The 18,062-nt window shown below is 41.8% G+C and overlaps 4 protein-coding genes across 6 annotated transcripts; all 4 read right to left on the bottom strand.

Annotated features, from left to right (window-relative positions):
* Positions 1-433: 433 nt before the first annotated feature.
* LOC117576279 (glutamyl aminopeptidase) lies at positions 434-10,392 on the bottom strand. 3 transcript variants are annotated; one of them, XM_034260927.2, is made up of 9 exons: positions 10,309-10,392; positions 9,837-10,240; positions 8,731-9,101; positions 3,027-3,174; positions 2,443-2,964; positions 2,094-2,383; positions 1,894-2,037; positions 1,341-1,832; positions 434-1,281 (listed from the first exon to the last, which is right to left on the bottom strand). In XM_034260927.2, the coding sequence occupies exons 1-9, from the start codon at positions 10,316-10,318 to the stop codon at positions 606-608; spliced, it is 3,057 nt and encodes a 1,018-aa protein (XP_034116818.2). In that variant the 5' UTR covers positions 10,319-10,392; the 3' UTR covers positions 434-605. The 3 variants fall into 3 exon arrangements, with proteins under 3 accessions (XP_034116818.2, XP_034116816.2, XP_034116819.2); XM_034260925.2 differs by lacking the exons at positions 8,731-9,101; positions 9,837-10,240; positions 10,309-10,392 and adding exons at positions 3,292-3,778; positions 4,390-4,818; positions 8,378-8,525; XM_034260928.2 differs by lacking the exons at positions 8,731-9,101; positions 9,837-10,240; positions 10,309-10,392 and adding an exon at positions 3,292-4,220.
* LOC117576285 (uncharacterized) lies at positions 9,225-9,680 on the bottom strand. Its single transcript, XM_034260932.2, has 2 exons — positions 9,590-9,680; positions 9,225-9,525 (listed from the first exon to the last, which is right to left on the bottom strand). Exons 1-2 carry the CDS (start codon positions 9,615-9,617, stop codon positions 9,311-9,313), a joined length of 243 nt encoding a protein of 80 aa, XP_034116823.2. The 5' UTR covers positions 9,618-9,680; the 3' UTR covers positions 9,225-9,310.
* A 305-nt stretch (positions 10,393-10,697) lies between the features above and the next one.
* Positions 10,698-13,921, bottom strand: LOC117576284 (glutamyl aminopeptidase-like). Its single transcript, XM_034260930.2, has 6 exons — positions 13,806-13,921; positions 13,379-13,734; positions 13,165-13,309; positions 12,567-13,100; positions 11,565-12,499; positions 10,698-11,505 (listed from the first exon to the last, which is right to left on the bottom strand). The coding sequence occupies exons 1-6, from the start codon at positions 13,896-13,898 to the stop codon at positions 10,830-10,832; spliced, it is 2,739 nt and encodes a 912-aa protein (XP_034116821.2). The 5' UTR covers positions 13,899-13,921; the 3' UTR covers positions 10,698-10,829.
* A 383-nt stretch (positions 13,922-14,304) lies between these two features.
* LOC117576281 (glutamyl aminopeptidase-like) lies at positions 14,305-17,533 on the bottom strand. Its single transcript, XM_034260929.2, has 6 exons — positions 17,416-17,533; positions 16,980-17,335; positions 16,775-16,922; positions 16,184-16,717; positions 15,186-16,120; positions 14,305-15,127 (listed from the first exon to the last, which is right to left on the bottom strand). Exons 1-6 carry the CDS (start codon positions 17,506-17,508, stop codon positions 14,476-14,478), a joined length of 2,718 nt encoding a protein of 905 aa, XP_034116820.2. The 5' UTR covers positions 17,509-17,533; the 3' UTR covers positions 14,305-14,475.
* Between the last annotated feature and the right edge of the window lie 529 nt (positions 17,534-18,062).

The following is an 18,062-nucleotide window of genomic DNA, read 5'->3' as shown; positions in this document are numbered from 1 at the left end:
ATAGTTTTTTATATTCTTCTAGGGAAAACATCATAATCAGTTGGTGAATTCAATTCCGTTCAATTCGAGTCGTAAACAATTTCGTTTAATGACATGCTGACGCCATTGGCATGGGCCATGTAAGCATTTGGAAACATCGTGGCCAAAAAGTGTCCACAAGTAAACAAACATCAATGTCCTTTTTGCCATAAACAGTTTGGGTGACATTAAATCTGGCATACTCATAAAAACGCCTAGCCTTCGCCTTCGCCTTCGAATTAAACAAACACGCGCACATTGTTGGCAATTTCCGTATCCGTTTCCTCAATTTCATTACAATACAAAAGCGAGACTGGGTCATGTCTTGAGATAATAAACCAATAAATATTTCACCAACTTTTATGCTGATTTCAATGGTCCATCTGGCAGTCAAGATGATGATTACAAAATATAATTCAATTAATTTGCATTTTATTCAAAAATTATCATATTCACAATTCCTTAATTCACATTTGCAATCAACTTCAAATGCATCAGTTGGCTAAGACTATTCAAAAATCAGTTGATAGTTTTTACATTAATTATATTTTACAAGGAAGCCACTTTGGATATCATCAACCATCAGCTTAAGGGATGCTATTGCTGGCTGTGGCCTGCTCTGCATATGTGGCCAACCAATCGCCCACTGGCGTTTGGTTCAATTCCAACCACTTAATGTTGGACTTCACAGTCTCCAAGGCCTGCTGACGAGCCAAGGTGCCAGCGCCGGCATCTGGGTATTTGGCGAAGAACTGCTCCATCTCTTCCAGTTTAGTTTGCGTTGAGAAACGGGCGGTAATAGTTGGAATCAGACGACCCAAATTACGCTCATTAATGCCAAAGCGCTCCACCAGCTGCGTCCAATTCTCACGGACATAGTCCCAGACGAGACCCTGGCCCACGGGATTTGTCGAAATGTAGCCGATCAGAGTGAAGTAATCCTGTCTGCGCACTTTGGTCTCATCAAAAGCCAAATTGATGTAGCGTTGCAACAGCCATGGCACTTTAATAGCTGCCAGAGCGTTCATCAGCTTAAGTTTCTCCTGGGCATCGGGCTCAGTCAAGTACAGCTGCCAGACCTGATCCCAGGCGGCCTCTGTGTTCACCTGCTGCAAACCAAAGTAGTACACGACATCTCTTATATCAGGGCTAGGACGAGTGGCAGGAGCGGCCAGCCATTGGTTGAATAGTGTGGTTGCCTGTTCCAGGGCGCTCTCATGTCCAATGCTGCAGGCAGCGTTCAGTACTTTGATTCTCAATTGACTACAAAATATATGAAAAGTTAGCAAAAAGAAATTTCAGTTAGTTAAAGCTGAACATACTTTTCCAGATGATCTTCGCCAACGGTATAGGCAAGCTTCTCTACAATGGGTGTCAGCAATTTGCGACCGTACACTGTAAAGTTCTTGTACTGATTGGTGTAGTACACACGATTCCTCAGCGATGTCAGCATTGCCGTACCCACGCTCCAGGGAACGTAGTCCTCCTCGCTTTCCAGATATGTACTCAATTCAAGAGCGATGGCATAAGCTAGCTGTCCAGCTTCGGCTAAAGCATTGGCATCGTTCAACAAATGGGCACGATCGGCAGTGCTAAAGGTTAGTCGTGAAGTCTTCAGCGCCGAAGTAAGAGAACTCCACAGCGCCTCAGGATAGTTGACACGGTAGTAGCCAACCTGATCCTTGTTGAGCTTGATCCAAGTGGCAGTGCTGGGCACTGTAATGGTGGCCTCATTATCGTTGTAGTTAAAGATCGTGCTCTGCACAGTGCTGTCAGCGCTGGTCGTGTAGGTAATGGGAATAGACCAGCGGTAGCTATAAATAGAAGAAAATTATTAGTCAAGAAATTACACTTTGCTTTAACAGTTTTACATACTTAAAGGAAGAGGGCTCCACTACGGCAGTCTCATCATCCTGATTAGCAAGGAAACGCTTCTGCGTCAGCCTGTAAGTGTTGCCATTTTGAACAACCTCAACCACAGGCAGACCCATTTGTTCAGTCCAAGTTTGCATAATTAGCCTAAGCGATATAATCATTAGATTTGTAATTTTAGACAGCAAAGTTGATTAACTTACTTAACATCAATATCAATATCTTCCGCTTCGAAAGCAGTCAAGTAATCATCAGTTGTGGCTGTGCTATACATGTGACTGCTCAAATATCGTGTGGTGGCATTTCTGAATTTCTCCTCTGTGACAAGATTCTCCAACATGCGCACCAAAGCAGCGCCCTTTGAGTAGGTGATGGTATCAAAGTATTCGGTGATTTCATCGGGACTTTCAATTGACTTGACAATGGCGTGCGAGGCTAGAGTGGCGTCAATTTTCAGCACAGGATGCAGCTCAGCAGTCACAAATTGGTTCATCTGCAAACGCAAACAGTTGAAATAATACACAACAAAGTTAACAATATTTAAGTTCTTACCATATCCCAATCCTTGTGCATATGGTCGACACCCTTGTACTCAATGTAGGAGGCGAAACCCTCATTTAGCCACAGATCGTTCCACCAGTTCATGGTGACCAGATTACCAAACCATTGATGGGCCAACTCATGAGCAACAACGACAGCCACACGCTGCTGATTCACACTAGAGCTGGTGCTCTTGTCATACAGCAAGGCGGTTTCACGGAACGTCACCAGACCCCAGTTCTCCATGGCTCCAGACACAAAGTCGGGTATGGCAACCATATCCAACTTGGGCAGAGGATACGAGATGTTAAAGTAATCAATGTAATAGGCAGTGACTCCAGCACCCGTCTCCAGTGCGTATTGCGTCTTGTCTACTTGGGCAGGTGTCGAGTACACGCGCAGTTCAATGCTAGTGTCTCCAATCGTGGTGGTCGTGTACTTAAAGTCGGAGATAACAAAGGCCGCCAGATATGTGCTCATGGGTAGCGTTTCTTGGAAAATCACCTCAGTTAGATCTCCAACATCCTCCTCAGTCTGCAAATAGACCCAAGGAATATAGTTTAAGGTATACAATGAAATCCAGATATCATTCTTACAGAGACAGGCATGTTAGAAAGCACATGATAATCGCTGCCCTTTGGCTTGGCAATCGTGATGGCAAACTGTGCCTTCATGTGAGGTTCGTCGAAGCAGGGGAAGGCCAAGCGGGCATAGGTGGGCTCGAACTTGGTGGAGGCGATCCATCTGTGTAAGTAATAAATTTAAGATTAGTAATTCGTCAAAGAAAAATCATACGGGTTAATCTTTAATTGTATGCAACTGTGTGTGTGTAGGTTAGTTGAATAAGATCATGCCTGCTACCTTGTTCTATTTTTAAGCTTATCATAGTAAGAACTTTGGTAAAATCCCGTAATGCGATCGATAAGTGACCCGTTGAAGCTTAAATGCAACGTATAATTGCCCACTTCCAGCGGCTGCTCGAACTCGGATACAAAATACTCGTACTCCGGATAGGCAAACGAAAGCGTTGGCTTGATGTCCTTTAATGGCGCTCCAGATTTATCCAAGCGTTCCAACTTCTCGTGACTAACGTTCAGCTGCTTTATGTGCACGGGTATGAATGAAATGGGATCCAATACTTGGAGATTGATGCTAATGTTGCCGGTGTAGCTCTTTTGGTTGAGATCTGGCTTCAGCCGTAGATTGTACTTATGGGGTTTCAGTTGTTTTGGCAGTCTGAAGCCAAGATTCTTCAATACTTTGCTAGCAGCACGAATTTCCGGCGAAATTCCAGCCATTGTTCGCATTTTCTTGGTGGTTGGCACTTGGGTGGAGTAAGTTCGACTATCTGGTTTGTTTGCAAATTATCAGTAATATGACGAATATGGATTTTTGATTGCACAATGGACACACGTATTATAGGTGGAGAAACATAAATGGCACTATTATAAATTCATTGCTCTTTTAGGATGACTTTTGTTTTTAATGAACAAGCTTTATTCTTAAAGCTGTTTTACTTAACACCGGTGTTGAAGTGTGACCGCAGCGCAAATTTGCATAACGCTAAACGAATATGCCGAAACACCTATAATTGCAGCATGATTCTTCTTCTTTTAACATTCTGGTATATTGCGAAAAGAGAGTAGATGGCGCGTCATTTTAAATTGCGTCTTATTTCCGTGCTTTTCAAAAAATGTTTGGTACCATTCCAATTTCCTCCTCCCATTTATTAGATTTTTATTAAAAATATCATTTTTCTACAAATGCTAGACCGAAAAAACAAGTAACTGTGTCCGCCTATTTTGATGTTTCTCCACCGTTCATACATATGTCAAACAGCTGTTTCGCACTCGCTATCGTACATTGAATGGCAACACAAAGCTGATTGCTATGAGCCAAACGATAGTTTGCCGCGAAAGTATTAAAAATTTGAATGTGTATGCGAAATGTGACACAAACCTGATATTACGCTTAAAATTGGTTTAGTTGACAACAATTGATCACGATCCACGTAAATGGTGCGTATTGTATCGTTTATTGCCACCAGACTGCCGCTTGCGTGCTGCTTTTGATGCTCATCGGCAATATTCTTGCCCACGTAAACCAGAGCGCCTAGCAGAAAACTGCAAAGCACCAGCAGAAATACACAAAACGCGACTAATGTGAGTACTGTGTTGCTGGTTTTCTTCTTATGCGGTCGATTTGTATCCTTGATGCGATGATTGTCATCTGTGGAGAGGCTGCTGCGTGGGCGCACGTTTTTTGTTGCATACATGCCGTTGACTTTGTATATTTATTCTACTCGTATTTGGCTTTTATTTAAGTTGAACTGTTGACGAGCTAGTCTCATTTAAACTGGTATTGTTACATTTATTCTGACTTGGTGAGCTACAATAAAAGTAAATAAAACTCTTAAACTCTTTGCTTTGTTCAACAATTCCACAAACTGCCCTGGCTATGGAGATAATTAAGTCGAGTTTTATTGCTAGCTGACATTTCATCTCGAAATGTATCTCGTAGCGAGCGACATATGTAAGCTCCAATCGACAAGTATTGTGTCATCGGTGTGCGTAATTTGAGCTCTCCATAAGAAGACTAAATTACACACGTTGCCATTATCACTTTTTCGACAGTTATTCCCTATAAACAGAGACATAACTTGTGTTTGCTTTTGATTTGGCTGAGCTACTTCCGTCGTTGACTTGATTTCATTGAGACTTGATGCGATTGTCGCTCCAACTTCGTTGGCAGATCAATCAAATGTAATCTCCGTCAGTCACGTAATGGAGTTGATGTTGGTCATTTCACCTAATGTCCATGTATGTGTGTGTAATTGTAACGACTTTAAGCCAAGTTTTATTTTTTATACATTATTTTTAGTTTTGTGTTTTGTGCATTGTGACGCTGACAAACCGCAAAGTTGTATTACAAATTTCCAGGTTTGTTGCAATTGCAATGATCCGACCACAGGCCAGGCAAAGCCAGGCTACTTTCTACAGAGAGGCGTCGGCGTCACCATTAATGCCAACGTCGCCGTCGTAGTCTGTGTGATTGACTGCTGGCAGGAAGGTTGTTGCCTCTTTGTTGGATGATTTGCAATCTTGTCTCTTTTTGTCTCTGGTGTGAGTATACAAATCTGTGATGGGTTCATGCCATGGGAAACATGGCTGCCAGCAAATTAGCAATGTAAATGAATTGAATTGGCCACATAAATGCGTAGAGATAGATGGACAGCAAAGTGTCATCAAGTATGTGATACCATGGACAGCTAACGGAAACGATAAGCTAATGAGCTCAATGACACCTGATTTACATTGCGAACCGATTGGAATACAAAACTGAGATGATTATTCAAGCTAGAAGCCGCAACTTTATGTTATGTTATGCTTTGTTTTGACTTGCAGCAAAAACAAGTCTGAATAGTGTTAGTTTTATGTGATGCAATTCATTGTTGTGGCTAGACTTTGACTCTATGAAATAATTATAATTTCAATTCATATTCATTAATTTGGCAAGCTCAAGTGACGAATAACATATGAGGAAGATGCAAATTTTGAGCTAGTTGCACAAATTGTGTGTGGGGCAGGAAAGCGGAGGCAGGCCGCACAGATCAAACTCATCATTGTGTGTCGCCGTTGTCGAGCGACGCCTCCAATGATGCAATGTACATATTTTGGCGTTGACTCAATTAGGGTGCAGACAAAAGGCACATTGTACCATCAACGGATTGCATGACTACCTTATAAGTCAAACACTTGCGGGAGACAATGGCAACAGCAAGAGCAACAAAAACTGCAAACTATCTGCACAACTGCATAATTTCATACGCCCCATTGTATTTGTGTCTACAAGCTGCTCGTATTCTGAAGTTGGCACTGAAGTTGCTCTGCTCATCAAGTTTGAGGAAATGTCAAAGCATAACTGTTTGGATGTGCTGCTAATGAACATGGCATTAAGTCAAATATGCGCAAATTTAATTAAAGCCACACTCTCGAGTTGAATGCACTTGCAGAATTCAATATTTATTGTTTTATATGAAATTTGTCAATCTCTGAAAACGATCGTTGCCACTGGCATTTTAAGGTCACAACTTTCACAAAAAGGCAAAGTGCGCCCCACAAATACCCAAAAAAAAAAAATAAAGAAACAAAAAAGTAAACCAACAAAGTCATACACATAACAATTACACAGACCCATTGCCAAGTCTTGGATTGGGTCACAAAGTACGTGCTTGCAATCGGTAAACACTTGTAATACTTATTTATAACAGCACACCCAAATAGTTGATAGCGCCAATGAGCAAATTTATCTGGCGTTACATAAAGATAAAACAAATTCAAGTTTGGCAAACTCACATGATGCCTGTCATCATTAACTTGAAATCGCATTTGACCTAAAGTCTAATTGCTTTTTTATTATTATTGTTGAACTATAATCTAATCTCCCTCACTCAAATACATTCGTCACAAAATTTTATTATTGCTATTGCAACTTTCTGCAAAATATAATCTATGTTTAGATTGCAGAAATGAGAGTTCATTAGAAGACCTAGTTATTTGTATAATTACCAAAAATATAGTTAATCTGTGTCGGCTATAACAAAAAAAAAAAAAAAAAAACAAAAAAAGAGGAAACTCATTTGCATATTCATGATATTAGTGACAGTTGCCCAGAGGCACCAAAGAGAAATGGAAAAGAAAAGAAATCAGTGTCAATGAAAATGAAAAAGGTTCAAATAATGCGCGACGCTTCAACTTATGAGAACAAAAACAAAATAAAAACAACAACTATAAAAACGAAGAACAAGATTCTACTACGAGTGTCCAACGAGACAACAAAAAACAATAAAGAAAAAATACAGCGAACAACCAAACAAACGGAAACAACATTAAAGCCAATGTCGATGTCGATCTCGACCCATTTCGTTTGGTGCTGTTGAAGAAAGTAATTTCTCAGCTATGAGTTGTGGTAGCAGCAGTCAGCGAGCCAGCTATTGAAGCGAATGGCCAAATGCTTAGCCCAGCTTGTAAAAGAAACAAAAAAAAAATGTAAACACAGGCCAGAAGCGAGTCGCGAGTTGCCGCCGTCGCGGTTGCCGTCGCCGTCGCAGTCGTCGTCGCAGTCGCAGTCGTGTATTGGCCGATTTTAAGGCCAAGAACTTGCGCGGCAAGTGAACTATGCATGAGCGAGAGGCTGCCTGAAGACTTGAAGCCTGTTTGTCGACAGAGTTTAAGGGGCCAGCAGGGGGGGGGGGGCCGCAACGTGCAACCGGGAGATGGTGTTGCAAGCGGCAAGCGGCAAGCGACGCATGTGTTTGTTGCAACCTGTTTTGCGTGCTGCGTGAGTTGCTGTTGGCGATCTTTATTTTGTTGTGCGCTTATTTATTGTGTTTATTGTTGAAAGTCAAAGTTGCTTTGGCATAGAATTCAGTGGCCGCATTTCAGACAAACACACGTATTATTATTATTACTTTTATCATCACTAGTATTATTATGGAATCGTATTAATATCAGTTTGCGCCTCAATGCGCTCAATTAGAACAGACACGAGGCCATAACGGCACCACAATGCCCCGCCTCAATGACAATGACAAAAAAATAAAAAATATTTGCCCAGTTTCAGACACAAGATTCAACGGTATTCATTCGGATTTTCACTAATACTCGTAGTTGGGTTCTCTTATTCACAGTTCATATTTCGCGATTTACAGTTTCTTGACTAAATTTGTCATACCCCGAACAATTCAATGAACTGAGTTCGTTTGTGTGTGCATCTAATAACACTCGACTGGTTTTGTCACATTCGCACTTGCTTTTTGGACAGCTTACTGTGATTAACAGTTATAGCTCATTAGGATAAATACAGAGACTAGATACTGAAAAAGAATTAATTAATTGCCTCGCTTCTGTTATTTTTACTAATAACTAAGTCTAAGAGCCTGCATTACTCAATTCAAATCGATGCCGCGCACGTATCACACTCGTGTCGGTACCGAAGACTGAGGCGAAAGCAGGAAAGAGAGACGAAATCTGAGATCCAGCAGCAGAACACGCGACCGAGCATCGACCAACCGAAAGCAACCGTCGCGCTTAGCTTACAATTTACAACTGAGTTGCTCACCTTAAGCTGCAGCTGCGCATAAGCTTTCGATTGACAAAAGCTCTCCTCAGCGCCAGAGACCGGCTTTTTCTATCGCTGCGCGATGTTCTCAATTTACTCACTAACACACACGCACACACACACTAGCATGACTTGTAAGGGGGGCATTCACGATCTGAAATGCTTTAATCGTTTACTCACTTCTGGTTGCCATCCTCATCTGTGTAGCTGGAGCGATAGAAACCAACCAGGCTACTCAAGTCGCAGTCAAAGCTAACGGACAGTGTGTAGGCCTTGCTTGTGCTCAGCACCTCCTTCAACTCGATCATCAGCAGCTCACGTGTCTCATCCAGATAATACTTATCAATCGCAATACGCATACGTGCCATCATATTGAGAATGCTGATGCTGTGCACATTCAGATCCTTGGCATGCAGCACAATCAGATTGGTGACGGCATTCAATTGGAATTGTATGGACACGGTGCCTTCGCAAGCACCTGTCTCCAGATCCGGATGTAAGTAAAGGCGATAGCGAACGGGTTGCAGCTCAGTCGGCAGACGCCATTGGATCTATAGTTTTAGTTATAAAGATAAATGAATATCCATAAGTGGTAGCAAGCAAGTCATTACAAGAACGTTAACGATAAGACGATAAGGGCTCCATAAACTAGTCAAGTAGTAAATTATTGTAAATGTTCTTTATTATTAACCCATTGGGATATTATTTCAAAGCACAATACATTTCAAAATCCTGATGAATTCTTCTATATTAATGTTTTCTAGAACTCGCTGTGTGCTTTCGGTTGAATCTGATTGGATATGTATGTCAAAACATTGGCCTGTATATAATCCTCGAGCACGTCAAGCTTCTCTTTGGCCTCGCTCAACTGCTGCCACAGATTATCCCTGTGGACCACAACAACAACCAGGGCAACAATCAGACAAGTCGATAGCAATCCAAAGAAGATCGCAACACGCTCTGCTGTGATTTTATCTAATTTAATTGAAATAATTTCCATTATAGATGAAATTGGCTGAAGCAATCAAGTATTGCTCACCTTTTAAATTTTCCACGAACTTGCCCATTTTCGATATCAAACTTGCACGAGGTCTCTGACTAAACTGACCACTAACTATATGGCTAACAAACGCGCAAACACCTTTTGACCAAGATAAAAACTCGGACATGGGAAACAGCAAAAACCCAAATACGATAATCGATAATCGAGTCTAAACAATGCTATACTGTGTAAATTGGACAATGCCGCTTTTACGATAGTCTAGGAATTATAAGATAGCACTTACCTCTTCAGGGTTGGGAAGTCCAGTGGGCAGTGTAGGATAGATTGGATTCACACTAGACGACGTAGTGCCTGCACTAGGTGTCGTTTCTCCACTTGGTGTCGTTTCACCACTTGGTGTAGTTTCGCCACTAGGCGTAGTTGCTCCACTGGGTGTGGTTTCCCCACTAGGCGTAGTGGCTCCACTTGGTGTAGTTTCGCCACTCGGAGTAGTAACTTCACTCGGTGTGGTAGCGCTAGTCGTGGTACTTGGTGTTGTTGTGCTTCCCGTGAGCACTTCTAACTTATCTAGTGCATCCTGTAGATCATCCTCCAGGCTGGCCTTCTCGACAGCCAACACAATCGTTGCGATACAGAAAGCTGTTGCAGTCAGTCCCAGAAATATGGCCACTGTCTTGGCCGTTAACCCTGTACATAAATGCCACAATTCGTATATTCGCTCACACTATGATATTCATTCAAGTTTATGCACTTACAGGCAACCATTTTGCTTTAAAGTCCTTGCTCTAGAAACTCGCACGCTATGGGACACTTCCACTTTGCAACGAGCTTGAACTCGAACTAATTCTGAATGGAGAATCTGACCAACTATTTTGACTTGATAAACAGATCGATTATCGATTATCGAGTACCTGAACTGCCCAATTGCCCTCAGCACATATCACGACCATATTATTATTATTACTATTATGGGACATTTACGACCTTGTGTTTATGGCGCCACCATATATATCCATAGCCTTTGAATAAGCTTAGTCATGATACCCAGTTCAGGTTCACAGTTATTCGCGTTTATCGGAATTATCAAAACTCTTTTTGTGGTCTATAAAAATCGCCACTCGGATGTGTAAAATAAAATATCAGGTTTAGTTTATGGCATGAATTTCGTATTCTTTATTGTTATTTAGCAACATTCCTTATTATGCAATTGGAATCGGGGTAATAATTGACACATTTAATTGCTATTTATTGATGCAATTGGATATTTGAAATTTTACTATGGGTTTTTGACGGTCAGTGGATTGGCCGTCCCGTCCAACCAATTGGCAATGCTAGCCCCATTCTCCTGTAGCCAATTAATGTTGTACTTGATGGTTTCAATAGCCTGCTGACGAGACGCTGCACCAGCTCCAGACTCCGGGTATTTATTGTAGAACGCTTCAACCTCATCCAGCTTCACCTGGCTTTCAAAGCGTCCAGTTATACTGGCAATCACTCTGCCAAGATAGCGACTATTTAGACCAAAGCGCTCAACCAGCTGAGGCCATTGCTCCCGGTAGAACTCCCAGACAACCGGCTCACCCACAGGATTGGCGGCAATATTTTGTATGCAGGTCAGATAGTCTTGCGAGCGAATAATGCTCTCATCCGAACCAAGATTGAGGAAACGATAAAGGAGCTGAGGATCCTGCACACCGGATAGACCATACATAAGTTTCAACTTTTCGCTGGCATCGGATTCAGCCTTAAAAATCTCCCACAACTTCTCCCAATTAGATTCGCTACTCGACTGTTGCATTCCGTAATAGTAGACGACCTCGCGTAGATCAGGAGCTGGCCGATTGGCAGCCGTTGGATTATTGAGCCATGTGGTGAAACGCTGAGCTGCTTGACTGAGACAGTCAGGAACTCCCAGCGCACACGCTGCAGTTAGCACAGAAACTCGCAGGCGACTAAAGGGGAAAATTTAGAATGGGTAATAGAAAAAAGGAATTGTTTGTTTCAAGCTTACTTTTTCAAATGATCGTCTGCGTCCACAGTCCAACCAACTTCTGAGTAGATGTTAGTGAGAAGATAACGCGCATAATTAATGTAAGAAACATAACTATCAGTGTACATCAGACTGCTCTGTAGAGATTGCAGCTTAGAGGCAGCCACATACCATGGCACAAAGTCCTTCTCTTGTGCTAGGTAAGATGTCATTTCTAGAGGCACGCTGTAGGCCAATTGACCGGCATCGGCGAGGGCAAATGCATCATTCAACAGATGCGCACGATCGGCAATGGCAAAGCGAGTGGGTTCTTCAATAAGTTGGTTATTGATTACCTCCCATAGATTGCTGTCATAGTTGACACGATAGTATCCATATTGATGCACATTCATTTTGATCCATTTAACATCGCTGGAAGCTGCAATAGCTACAGAGTCTTGGTCATATTGGAAGATCAGGTCCTTGACTTCACCGCTGGCAAAGGTATCTAGGATATATGTAACCGGAATGCTCCACTTGTAGTTGAATTCACTAGCCTCTGCTTCTTCGTTATAGCTCTCCTTATTTGAGAGGAATCGTTGTTGTGTGATTGTAAACCCTGCATTAGATCGCGATACATTAAGCACTGGATAACCCATCTGCTCGGTCCAAGTACGCATCAATTGCTTAACATCGAAGTCGCTGACTACAGCAGCTACTTCGGTCAAGAAGTCATCAGTGACAGTATTGCCGTAGGTAAAGTTAATCAAATAATTGGTAACTGCTTCTTCAAACTTCTCAGAACCCACAAGGTTCTCCAACATACGAAGTATGGAGCCAGCCTTCTCATAGCTAATCGTATCAAAGAGTGCGGAGATTTCGCTGGGTGACTCAGCCTTTTGAACAATTGGATGCGAAGAGAGTTTCGCGTCGAAAACGAGTACCGGATGTAGAGCAATTATTTGGAATTGTTCAAGCTAAGTAAAGAAATTAATACAAAAGAAAAATGAAGAAATGATAAAATTTGTATATGCTAAAACATACCATTCCCCAGTCTGGATATACGGCATTCACTCCCTTGTACTGCAAAAACCGAGCGAATCCCTCATTTAGCCACAGATCATTCCACCATTGCATGGTAACAAGATTGCCAAACCATTGATGAGTAATCTCATGAGCCAAAACTGCAGCTATAGACTGTTTGTTGTAGGTAGAGCTGTAGTCATCATCATAGAGCAGAGCAGTCTCGCGATAGGTCAACAATCCCCAATTCTCCATTGCATTTGAGGCGAAGTCGGGAATTGCAGCCATATCCAACTTGGGTAGCGGATAAGCAACTTTAAAGTACTGGATGTAGTACTCTGTGACAGCAGCACCGAAGTCAAGGGCGAATTGTACTTTGCTCAACTGATGAGGTGTGGCATATGCGCTCAGCTGGAAGTCGTTTCCAATTCCATTGGTCTGCACTGTCTTACTTAATGACTCAAAGTCCGATACAATGATACATGCCAGATACGTGCTCATTGGAACGCTAATACCAAAGGTAGCCATGGTATTCTCACCCAGGTACTGGGTTTCCTGTTATTGAATTTTAGTTTTAATTTGAATATGAAATTTGTCCTAAGCAATGTTTGGGTCTTACAATTTTGTTCATGTTCGATAGTGCATCGTAGGCATCGGTCGGATGGACGACGGTAATTTGGAAGGTGGCCTTCATAGCGGGCTCATCGAAGCAAGGAAAAGCTTCACGTGCATAAGTTGCTTCGAATTGCGTTGTAGCAATATTTCTGTATGAAAAATAATTGGCATACTTTCAGGCTGGAAACAGCATCAAGTGAACAGAGAAATCTCGTTACCTTTGCTCTCCTGATGGCGCTTGATAGCTGCTGCTGTAAAGTCCGGTCAGCTTATTCAATAATTGTCCTTCAAACAGCACTCCCAGAGTGATGACCGCATTTACCGTCAACTCCTCCGCCAAGTCAATGATGAGAAACTCACGCACAGTATCAAGTTCATAGTTTTCTACCTCTCTGTTCAGAACATAAACATTGCTGATGGTCAATTTGTTCGAATGCAAGATGATTTGCTTTGTTGCCTCGATGACTCTAATTGTAATCAGTTCCTGGCCCGTAAAATTGCCAGTATCCAATTCAGGGTGCAAGTACAGCGTATAATGTGTGGGTGCAAGGGCCGTGGGCAGACGATAATCAATCTACATTTTTACACGATTTTCATATTAATTGATAAACACATTAATTGTGTAAGTATGTATTTTTGTCTCACCTCCTCTTCGTCAGCTGTCACTCCGTTGATCACAGCCAACGCAGCAACTGCCCAAAATAATATCGCGCGTAGCCAATTTTCCGATATTAACATCTTAACTGTTGGAACGTCGACAGTTCACTGAAGGTAATGCAGTTAGTTTAGGTATAACTATAGCAATTGCGGCTATATAATATACTCGATAACTTAATTTGATTATGGGCACTTGTATCGCTTTATAACCAATAATTGTGATAACACTTTAGCCTTAGGTCATTCAAAATATGGATAATAAGTCGGAAATTTGGCCAAATGATTCGAGAACACCGAAAGAAATTATTAAAAAATTAAAGAAAATCTGTGTTTGAATTAACGCTGCATTGTGAATGCTTAGATTATTGCGAATGCTATGTGTTAAAATAGGAAAAATTTCAATTTTTATTATTGTAGTACATAATTAATAACATTTAATTACAATCGGGTTAATTTGATATACCAATATTAATGTATTTTTTTTTTAACAAAACAGTGTTGTTCTGCTATAAAATTACAAAAATTAACCATAACACATTTATTTGCATGACTAATTAAAAAAGTAAGGTAAGCCACAGTTTACAGTGGACGTGGAGTAAAGATGATCGCCTTAGGCAAAGTGTATTTATTTTTCGATATTTACTTTTCAATTAGTATTTTATAGTTTTCCACTTAGCCATGTAGTAATTTCATCGCTATTTTCTTGCAGCCAATTAATGTTGTACTTAATGGTTTCAATTGCCTGCAGACGAGAACTGGCACCAGCTCCAGACTCCGGATATTTGCTAAAGAAGTATTGCACCTCCTCCAACTTCACCTCACTTGCAAAGTTAGCTGTAATGCTAGCAATAAGTCTGCCCAAAGTCCGATCATTAAGTCCAAAGCGCTCTACCAACTGAGGCCATTGTTCCCGGTAGTATTCCCAGACGATCGGTGCACCCACAGGATTGCCGGCAATGTATTGAACGCAGGTGAAATAGTCCTGGCTTCGAACGATGCTCTCATCTGTAGCCAGTTCAAGGTAACGATAAAGCAGCTGAGCATCCTGCACACCGGAAAGACCATACATAAGCTTCAACTTCTCGCTGGCATCAGTTTCAGCCTTGAAAATCTCCAAAAGCTTCTCCCAGTTTGACTCGCTACTCGACTGCTGCATTCCGTAATAGTAGACGACCTCGCGTAGATCAGGAGATGGCCGATTGGCAGCAGTGGGATTCTGAACAAAGGTAGTGAAACGCTGAGCTGCTTGACTAAGGCAATCGGGAAGTCCCAAAGAACAAGCTGCAGTCAGCACAGAAACTCGGAGGCGGCTGCAAGAGAATTGCAATTGAGTAACTTAAGAGAGGTATACTTATTTTTCTAACTTACTTTCTCAAATGATTGTCCGCATCTACAGTCCAGCCCACTTCCGAGTAGACATTAGCAAGAATAGAACGCGCATACGTTAAGTACGAAGAATAACTATCGGTGTACTGCAGGCTACTCTTCAAAGACTGCAGCTTAGAGGCAGCCACATACCATGGCACAAAGTCCGTCTCCTGTGCCAGGTAAGATGTCATTTCCAGAGGCACGCTGTAGGCTAATTGACTGGCATCGGCGAGGGCAAAGGCATCATTCAACAGATGCGCACGATCGGCAATATCGAAACGAGAGGGATCTTCGATAAGTTGATTATTGATTACCTCCCATAGGATGCTGTCGTAGTTCACACGATAGTAACCAGTCTGATGCACATTCATCTTGATCCACTTAACATCGTTGTCCACTTCAATTCCTGCTGCATCTAGATTATAGTCGAATATCAGGTCCTTGACTTCACCGCTGGCAAAGGTATCTAGGATATATGTAACCGGAATGCTCCACTTGTAGTTGAATTCACTAGCCTCTGCTTCTTCGTTATAGCTCTCCTTATTTGAGAGGAATCGTTGTTGTGTGATTGTAAAACCTGCATTAGATCGCGATACATTAAGCACTGGATAACCCATCTGCTCGGTCCATGTGCGCATCAATTGCTTAACATCCAAGTCGCTGAATACAGCAGCTACTTCAGTCAAAAAGTCATCAGTGACCGTATTACCGTACTCGAATTTAATTAAATAATTGGTAACTGCTTCCTCGAATTTCTCAGAGCCAACAAGATTCTCCAGCATACGAAGAATGGAGCCAGCTTTGTCATAGCTAATCGTATCGAAAATTGCGGTAATCTCATCAGGTGACTCGACCTTTTGAACGATAGGGTGTGATGAGAGCTTGGCGTCGAAGATCAGCACTGAATGCATTGACAAGATTTGGAATTGTTCCAACTAAAAGAAAATATAGAATACAAATAAAATATCTATTCAAAGCTGTCTCCCCAATGCTTTTACCATTCCCCAGTCTGGATAAACGGCGTTCACTCCTTTGTACTGCATAAACCGAGCAAATCCCTCATTTAGCCAGAGATCGTTCCACCACTTCATGGTAACAAGATTGCCGAACCATTGGTGGGTAATTTCATGAGCCAAGGTTCCAGCTATAGACTGTTTGTTTGCCGTAGAGCTGTAGTCATCGTCATATAGCAGAGCTGTCTCGCGGTAGGTTACCAAACCCCAGTGTTCCATTGCACCCGAAGCAAAGTCGGGAATTGCAGCCATATCCAACTTGGGTAGAGGATAAGGTACTTTAAAGTACTGGATGTAGTACTCTGTGACAGCAACTCCAAAATCCAGGGCAAAATCTACTTTGCTCAGCTGATGAGGTGTGGCATATGCACCCATCTCGAAATCCTCACCAATTCCATTGGCCCTGACTGTGCTCGTTTTTTTCTCGAAATCTGAGACAATAATACATGCCAGATATGTGCTCATTGGAACGCTCATGCCAAAGGTGGCCATTGTATTTTCACCCAAATTCTGCGTTTCCTGTAAATATAAGAATTAGTATTATCCACTGTGCGAATGGGTTTAATTGGAACTTACAATTTTGTTCATATTGGAGACAGCATCGTAGGAGCCTTCACTGGGATGAATGACGCTGATGTTGAATGTTGCCTTCATTTCAGGTTCATCGAAACAGGGGAAGGCCTGGCGTGCATAAGTTGGCTCGAATTTCGTGGTGGCAATTTTCCTGTAAGTAAAACGTGTTGCATACTTTGAGGCTGTAAAGGAAATTATTTTTTAATACCTTTGCTGGCCAGCCGGCGTTTGATAGCTGCTGCTATACAATCCGACAAGCTTATTTTGGGATTCTCCTCCAAACACTATTCCCAGAGTAATGGTAGCATCCACTGTAAGCTCCTCAACCAAATCGATGATAAGGAACTCACGCACAGGATCAAGTTCATATTTGTCAACTTCTCTGTTCAGCACATAAACACTGGTGATGGTAAGTTTGTTCGAATGCAAAATGATTTGCTTCGTTGCTTCGACAACTTTGATACTAATCAGTTCCTGGCCTGTGAAATTGCCAGTGTCTAATTCGGGGTGCAGATACAATGTGTAGTGCGTGGGTACAACAGCCGAGGGCAGGCGATAATCAATCTACACGATTTCAATTTTTACACGTTTGCGATATTAATTGATAAGCACTTCAGATATGCATATATTTCGGTTTCACTTACCACGTCATCATCAGCTGACACTCCGTTGAGCACAGCCAATGTTGCGACGATGAAAAATAATATCGCGCGTAGCCAATAGTCTGAAATTAACATCTTAACGGTTGGAGCAACGAATGGCAACTGAACGCTATGCACATAGTTTGAGTATAACTATGGCTATGGCGGTGGCCATAACATGCTCAATAACTCATTTAGATTATGGTCACTTGAATCGTTTTATGGCCAACAATTCCGATAACCTCTGCGTTTAGTAAGTTTCAGGACGGATAATGGAGTCAACACTTTAGCGATACAAATCGGAAACACCCAGCTATGTTCCCATGAATTGAATGTCATCGTATGTTTACTTCAAAGAATTTCCTAATTTCGATTCTAAAAGTTTTAACAGCCTTTTAATCTAACTAACTTTTATGGAATAAAAACTTAGTTGACGTCATTATTTCATTGATAAAACATCAACGCAGTGTTTAACCTGCAAGTACTTGAATCCTGTAATTTTTACCCAATACAATATTTAATCTCTGAGTACTCCAGTTATATTTAATCACTGATAAAAGTAATTATAAAGTTTCTTCTCGTTGTCTTTGAAGTCCCCACACCCACTATCGACAATGGCCCAAGGGCAGAGTCATAAACCTGCCAGCCGA

Source organism: Drosophila albomicans, chromosome 2R, assembly GCF_009650485.2.
Source record: "Drosophila albomicans strain 15112-1751.03 chromosome 2R, ASM965048v2, whole genome shotgun sequence".
In the NCBI taxonomy this organism is placed as follows: Eukaryota; Metazoa; Arthropoda; class Insecta; order Diptera; family Drosophilidae; genus Drosophila; species Drosophila albomicans.
Note: the sequence above shows the minus strand (reverse complement) of the source record. Positions and strands in the feature narration are given on the sequence as shown.